Here is an 8,153-nt window from a genome sequence, read left to right on the forward strand (position 1 = left end):
CCCCACGTGAGCGAGCAGACCTCACAGCGCCCGCCCGCCTGCCCGCCCGCCCGCAGGGCTGGTATCAGTACTGTCCCGGGTGAGAGCAACACTACTTTACAGAAGGAACTGGACAACCTGGCGAGGAAGGAGGGGTGCTTTTCCCTTTAGGTTCGCGGGGCAGAGGACATGTAAGCGGCTCCCCCGTGTGGCCCTTCCAGGGCAGCGCCGGGGCCCAGGTGGGCAGCCATCCTGCCAGCCACGGTTCTCTCCTTTAACCCGGTCACCACAGCAGCGCAGCATCAGGGGCTCCAGGCCTGTGAGCACTCACCTGAGCACGTCTTCTGGGTGTTTCTGTTGCAGTTTCTTCCCCAAACCAAACCCAAAGAAGCACACGGCGAACATGGGGGTGACCCCGATGATGGGGGCGGCCATGCCTCGATACAGCCCCCTGACGCCCTGCAAGGAAGCAGAAGCTGTTTGTAGACACCCCGCCCTTCACACCGAGGCCTCCTTCCTCACCTCTCCGCTAAGCAAGGAGAGGTTTTAAAAGGGAGAAAACCCCACATTTATCAGAAATAGTTGTCCTCTTGGCCGTGGCCAGTGGGACTCGGTTGGTTGGGCGTCGTTCCGAGCACCAAAAGGGCTCTGGGGGGATTCCCAGTCAGGGCACATGCCCGAGCTGCAGGCTCGATCCCCGATAGGGAGCATGGGGAAGGCATGATTTTAAAAACAAATACGAAAGTCCCTCCCACATCAATGCTTCTCTCTCGCTCTCTCTCTTTCTCTCTCTTTCTCTCTCCCTCTCCTTTCCTCTCTCTCTCAAAATCAATAAAAAGTATTTTTAAAAGAGAGAAATAATTGTACTTAATGTACTGTTGGAGAAAATGGAAAACAGTGTCCATTCTGGAAGAAAACCTGGCAGTACCAAACCTTTTACCAGGAAATGCTGTCCAGAAATGTATGCTAAGTAAATACTCAAAGATGTAAAATAATAATAATACCATCAGGCACTTATAAGGTACCAACATTTTGGAATGAATCTAAAAGCTCCCAAATAGGAGATAAATGAGACAAAGTGTAGAAATTCCATAAACAGACTGCCACACGCTCATGAAATCACACGGTAACATGAAGAGACCAAGTGAAAACAAAGCTATAAAACAGGAAGTACAATTCGATGTGACTTCCTTGGTGTGAGATTACAGGTGATGAAGAAATTTTGTATTTTCCAAGTGTGAAGACATGGGATTTTCATTGTTAAAAACAACAGTAGGACCGCACACCCGTTTTCACCAGCATGGTTTGGTATGAAAGCAAGGAGGTAGCAGCTTCAGGCAGACAGTATGACGAAGAGACAGACATCCCGACCAAACGAGGGCAGTGAACCAGGGAAGGGACGGCCCGGACCTGGGAGAGCAGCGGTCAGCCTGAGCGCGCGGGGACTTCCCGAGAGGAAGCCCGTCCAAGGGGAGTGCACGCAGGGAGGGCGCCAGAGGCTGTCTCCAAGGAAACCTGCAGAACCACACACACGGAACAGCACTCCCACTGCCCGGCGTGCGGGAACCGGACGGCACCCGGGGAGCATTTAGGGTAATTTAGGGTACAGGGTGGCGGAGACAGCCACGGACAGAAACACAAGCGACTGAAAACGGACATGATGATCAACCCGACCTCAGGAAAAACACAGAGTTGCACAATAAATGGATGCACGTTACTCAACAGAAGAAAGCAGCATATATGTACATATAGTTGCAATCATAGAAACAGTGAATTGGATTAAATCACAAAGTAAGAGGGGAGAGGTAATGTAAGAGTTAGAATCGTCTACCACAAATAGGGAGACAAAACATGACAATGTGTGAACCGGAGCAGTAAACGTGTATTGTGTAGCTCCATAGAAACAGCGACACAGCGCTTAACGGAAGAAAGCAGCATATATGTACATATAGTTGCAATCATAGAAACAGTGAATTGGATTAAATCACAAAGTAAGAGGGGAGAGGTAATGTAAGAGTTAGAATTGTCTACCACAAATAGGGAGACAAAACATGACAATGTGTGAACCGGAGCAGTAAACGTGTATTGTGTAGCTCCATAGAAACAGCGACACAGCGCTTTGTTGCTTTGTTATAAGCCTTTCGGTAACAACTCAGTGCTTGTATCACTTTCATACAAAATAATTTCTAAAACAAACACAAGGAATGTAGCAGTTGCTCCTTATGGAGGGGCAGCAGTAACAGAGTGGGCTGCCGCGGGAGGGTCCACAACCCCCCGACTTTCCAGAGCTAACGGGGCACAAGTGCACCAGTCGGCACATTTGGCTCCTGCCAAGGTCAAAGGCTACTACAGGCTGGAAGCGGACGCTGGAGGCAGGAAACAGGAAAGGGTGAACGGAGGAGGAGCTACAAAGCCGTGGGGACAGAGTCCTTCCAAAGCCCCTCTCCGGCTCTCCACCTGGCTGGGCAGGATGCTCAGGTCCTGAGGGGCCACGCCCAGCCCCCTGACAGCTCCAGCCTTCCTTCCGCCATGCTGGCCCACCCAGACCCAGGCAGCACAACCAAGACCTCTCTTCCCCTGGCAGCTCGGGGAAGCAGGAAGCCACGTCTGGTACAAGGAAAACCAGGGACACACGCCAAGGTGGAGTCAGGAAGTCTAGTCAGCTCTGCAGGGGATGGGGTTTACACAGCCATTCTCACCAGGCCCCCGGCAACCGCACATGGCCCGCACTAAACAGTGTTCAATACCGTTGTTGCCCACGGGGCGTGTAAACTGGCCTCTTCCTTCCACAGGGCAGAGGACTCGGAGCAGACCGAGGAGCAAACTCCCCCTCCCATCCCGGTCCTGCAGGAGCCCGGAACGACTTCTCCCCAAGGCTGTCTCCACTAACCAGTGGAATCCCCTCTTCATCTGGGTGACACCTGCTTCTCAGTTTCTACATATTTAATAGGGCATTTATTCATGTGAGAGTTATATTTTAGGAAGCAAAGGAAGAGAAAGATTTTCAACAAGTTCTTTTTAAACGTGTGCTAATGAAGTGAGTATAAATGTCACTAGTAATTAAAACTTTTTAAATACTCTCAACAACAAAGATTTTAAAAAAGTGAAATTTTAAAAAATATTATTTTTATTGATATCAGAGAGGAAGGGAAAGGAAGAGAGAGCGAATCATTGACTGGCTGCCTCTTGCTCGCTCTCCGGTCTCCCACTGGCAACTGAGCCCGCAACCTGGGCATGTGTCCTTGGCCTGAATCAAACCCAGGACCCTTCAGTCCACAGGCTGACGCTCTATCCACTGAGCCAAACCTGCTAGGGCAAAAGTGAAATATTTAAAAAATAAAGCTTTTTAAAAATTCCATGTTTTCACTCTAAGTAGTATCTGGAAAATTATGTAATCCGATAACCCCAAACCAATTTAGTGCACTTGTCTGGGGGTGTGCAGACTGCGGGCCTCTCTCACTGTTCCTCAGACTCAACTTCTCCTCCAGACTTTACCTAAACGTCTGCCACCGATTCCCCATCAAACTGACTGACCAGATTTGTATTTTCTGTGGAGAGCGGCTACAGCGTTTGGACAGGTTCAAGCCTCAGACTAATGAGAGGGCACGGTCCTCTCCTGGCAAAGCCACGTGCAAGTCCCAGCACAGTTATAGCCAAAGGCTGTGGTTGTGAGCTTGACCTTATGGTACGAACTTGTGGTCCCAGGAAGCTGAGTGATGTGGGCTTGATAGAGTTCAGGTGCGTGTAACTAAGATTCGAAACCCTTGAGAACGTGGTAAACTTCTTGACCACGCCCTGACTTTGCCTCGTGGAATCTGCTATAAAACAAAGACTCGGCTTGCCCGTGGCACTTCTCTAATGAGAGGGCAGCGTCCCACCCAGACCCAGCTTTATTCTCTTGTCTGTCTTCTTTAATCCCTCACCGCCCCCTCCGCACCCCCAGGTTCACCCATGGCCGTGCTGGCGCGGCACAATTTTCTCCCACTCCAATTACTCCTCATTTATTTCCTGTGCTCCAAATCCTGCCTTCCAAGTATGCTTTAGTCATCCATATAAAACTGGAACCGGAACTAGCAAAGACTCCAGAGCGATGCCAATAGGAGGGCATAGGATGGCATGGTAAGAGGGGCCCCGCTGTGGGCTAGACCCCCAGCAGAACTACACAAAGTAAACTACCCTGGGGGTCACAAGCCCACCCGGTGAATGTGTTCCTCCGAGTAGGACTGCCCAGCACCAACATACAATACCTCTCTCATAAGAGTCTTCCGGAAACAGTCAAAGGTCCCAGAATACATGGGAGGCTGTCCAGGCAGACTCGGGGGCTGCGTCTGCAGTCGGACCTGAAATCAGAAGTTCAAATACAGTCATTTCCCAGAATCAGAACTGCCTCATTCCACCTGTTGCATTCAGACTTGTCTTCCCTCCAGTTTATTCAGACCCTGTCCTGACAAGTCATTAGTAATGTGCTGTTAGAGAGTGACAGTCCCTCTGAGTTCTCCATTTATTTCTTACCTAATGTATCCCACAATGACCCAGCTTTAGTGAGATCAAGTGACATGCCAGGAACTAGCTGATGCAAAGCTGAGCTCTAGCCACCACCCACTCCAACATGGAGTGGCATGTTAGTAGTTGGATAAGGTGCTCAACGAGGGCATTTTGGAGGGAGGTGGATTTAACCTCATTTTTCTTGGTTCTCACCCTCCTTTTTTTTTTAATATACTTTATTGATTTCAGAGAGGAAGGGAGAGAGAGAGAGAGAGAGAGAGAAACATCAATGATGTGAGAAAAATCATTGTTTGGCTGCATCCTGCACCCCCCGCCCCCCGGGATTGAGCCTGAAACCCAGGCATGTGCCCTTGACCGGAACTGAACCTGGGACCCTTCAGTCTGCAGGCCAATGCGCTATTCACTGAGCAACACCGGCTAGGGCAGTCCTCATTCTGCTTGACCTTTTGGTGTACCCAATGCTCAACTGTCGCTCTCTCTTTACACTCCCGTCTTAGTACTTCCTCCTTTGTCTCCTTTTCCACTCCAGGCATTCTCCAAGGCTTAGCACCCTCCTCATCTGGCCCACAATTCCTTTCAGAAAACTCAGATTCCAAAAGAAGAGAAAAGAAAAGAAAAGAAAGCTCAGATTCCAGGGCTTCAGCTTCTGCTCAGTGATGATGTCACTGCGGTTTCCAGATGCTCTCCCACCTTTAGGGCTACGTTTCCATTTGCCTGGAGAAGCTCTCCCTACTCAAACCACCTCCAGAATCCCACCCTCCTGATGAATGTCCCATTTGTGCCAGAGCCGCCTAACTACCTCTTTCTCAGGATTTGAAACCTCAGACTACTTCTTGTTGCTTTCTTGTTGCTCTTCTTCCTTTTTCCTTTTTTTTTATAATAAATTTTTATTGATTTCAAAGACGAAGGGAGAGGGAGAGAGAGATAGAAACATCAGTGATGAGAGAGAATCATGGATCGGCTGCCTCCTGCATAGCCCCTACTGGGGACTGAGCCCACAACCCAGGCAGGTACCATTGACTGGAATTGAACCCGGGACCCTTCAGTCCGCAGGCCGACGCTCTATCCACTGAGCCAAACCGGCCAGGGCTTACTGTTGCTCTTCTTGCTCTTACCACGTGAGTACCAAGTCTGTTGGAGTAGTCCTTCAAGATGCTTCCAGAATCCTATATTATTTCCCCCTCTCTGTCTGAGGCTTCTCCCAGGCCAGGTCCTCACCCATCCTTACGTTAACGGTTTCCAATTATGTCCACTAATCTTTAATACTCTTCCCTTCAAAAGATAAATCCTAATTCCTCCTCCCCTTGAATGTGGGACAGATTTAGTGATTCACTTCTATCAAATAGAATGTAGTGGTACTGATACTGTGTGACCCAAGTGCACATCTGTGGATGAATGGATAAATAAGATGTGGTAAAAAAAAATATAATAGAAGTACTAGCCAGTTTGGCTCAGTGGCTAGAGTGTCGGCCTGCAGACTGAAAGGTCCCAGGTTTGACTCCAGTCAAGGCCTGGGTTGTGGACTCCATCCCCAGTGGGGGGCATGCAGGAGGCAGCCGATCAATGATTTTCTCTCATCAATGATGTTTCTATTCTCTCCCTCTCCCTTCCTCTCTGAAATCAATAAAATATATTAAAAAATAGATAAAGAGCCCGTGCTTTAGGTCCACCCAGATAATGTAAATAATTAAAATGCTACCTTTTGTTCACCTCAGGAACATAGAACACGACAGACAAGAAAACACAACAAAATAAAAAAATAAACAAAACAGCCCAGTGGATAGAGCATGGGCCTGTGGACTGAAGGGTCCCAGGTTCGATTCTGGCCAAGGGCACATGCCCGGGTTGCGGGTTCGATCCCCAGTAGGGGACGTGCAGGAGGTGGCCAATCAATGATTCTCTCTCATCATGGATGTTTCTCTCTTTCTCTCTCCCTCTCTGAAATCAATAAAGATATCTACACTAATAAAAGAGAAACATGCAAATTGGTGTCACTCCGCTACACCCACCAGCCAATCAGAGTGACTATGCAAATTAACCCAACAAAGCTGGCGGTTAATTTGCATATGCAGGCGTGGAGCGAAGACCAAAGGCTCTGGCCAGAGTGAAGACTGAAGACTGCAGTTGCAGTGGAGAAGCCAAGCCTCGCTGTGGCCAGAGGGGAAAAGCCTAGCCTCGAGGCTTGGCTTCTCCACTGCGGCCGACCAAAGGCCTGGGTCCTGGGTGCCGGAGGAAAACCGATGCCAGCAGCCAGGGGAAGGAAGGCCTATTGCGCGAATCTTTGTGCAATGGGCTTCTAGTATAAAAAATAAAATAAAAAAATAAACACAAAAAACTCATAGATACACAGAACAGATTGGTGGTTACCAGAGGGAAGGGGGAGGTGGTGCAGTGGGCTAAAGGGAGTTACCTGCATGGTGATGGGTAGTAATTAGACTTTGGGGTGATCACTTTGTAGTGCATACAGATGTTGGATTATGGTGCTGTATACCTGAAACTTTTTTTTTTTTAAGTAGGAAGAGGGGCCAGACAATTTTTTCACCAATGAGAGAAACACCGATTGGTTGGCTCCTGAACGTGCTCCCCTCGGGATCAACCCTGCAACCTGGGCGTTGTGCCCTGGCCAGGAATTGAACCCACAGCCCTCTGGTGCACAGGCCCGGATGCTCCAACCAACTGAGCCTCCCTGGTCAGGGGTGAGTAAACACTAGACTTCATGTTTCACAATGCCCTCACTCGACAGGTTGCTTTAATCTGGGTCTTGCCATAGAATGACTCCAGCTCTCCTAGGTGAAAGGCAGCAGAGAGCTTGCTGTCCAAACCTGCCAACAGGACATGCCCCAGAGCCATTTCCCTGTTAGATGCCGGATCTGAATTCTAATAAGCCCCCTGCACCGGCCTCCTGCTCTATGAGACTCATATCTGCTCCCCACAAGGGCACCCAGGTCACCATCTGTCAATTTCCTCCACGTGTGTACAGAAATAAGATCAGAAACTAGGATGAAACTCGGAATGCTGAGTCCCAGGGCATGACCTCTGGCCTCCACGAAGGCCTGGCCGAGTGTGAGAGAGGGAAAGACAGCGAGAAATAGCGAGGAGGCAGGCGTGATGGGAGGAAGACCAGGGGAGAGCCCTGATGCGTGTCCTTCCCAAAGCCTGGTTTGACCAGGGCTTCCTCACCGGGGCACCGTGAACACAGGCCTGGCCCTGGGCAGCCGTCCCCGGCTTCCTTGGCGGGGGCTCGGCCACTGAGGACATGATCGCTTCCCGCAGGGGCCACTCGGCCAACCTGGGGACAGGCTGCACGTGGCCACCGCCCCCTCGGGAAGGGAAAGGTGGAAGGAGATGGCAATGGGGCACTCTGCCCAGAGCAGTGTGTCCAACGGCATCTACGGAATGACCGTGCCTCTGTCTTTTTTAAATATATATATATATATTTTTTTTATTGATTTCAGAGAGGAAGGGAGAGGGAGTGAGAGATAGAAACACCAAGGAGAATCATGGATCGGCTGCCCCCTGCACGCCCCCTGCTGGGGATGAGCCCACCACCCGGGCCTGTGCTCTGAGCGGAATCGAACCCTGACCTCCAGGTTCATAGGTCAACGCTCAACCCCCAGCCGCCGGCGGGCGGTGCCTCCGCATTAGCTCGCTCCCCGCGGCGGCTTAGC

At 50.2% G+C, this 8,153-nt stretch overlaps 1 protein-coding gene across 1 annotated transcript in view; it reads right to left on the bottom strand.

The window, feature by feature from the left end:
• Positions 1-8,153, bottom strand: part of SLC25A20 (solute carrier family 25 (carnitine/acylcarnitine translocase), member 20) — an 18,899-nt gene that overhangs the window by 10,389 nt on the left and 357 nt on the right. Inside the window, exons 2-3 of the mRNA XM_014538947.1 lie at positions 4,227-4,319; positions 311-438 (exon numbers count right to left, since the gene is read on the bottom strand). Coding sequence (XP_014394433.1) covers positions 311-438; positions 4,227-4,319 — 221 coding nt within the window. The remainder of the gene's footprint in view (positions 1-310; positions 439-4,226; positions 4,320-8,153) is intronic.

This window comes from Myotis brandtii, unplaced genomic scaffold (assembly GCF_000412655.1).
Source record: "Myotis brandtii unplaced genomic scaffold, ASM41265v1 scaffold207, whole genome shotgun sequence".
NCBI classification, from domain to species: Eukaryota; Metazoa; Chordata; class Mammalia; order Chiroptera; family Vespertilionidae; genus Myotis; species Myotis brandtii.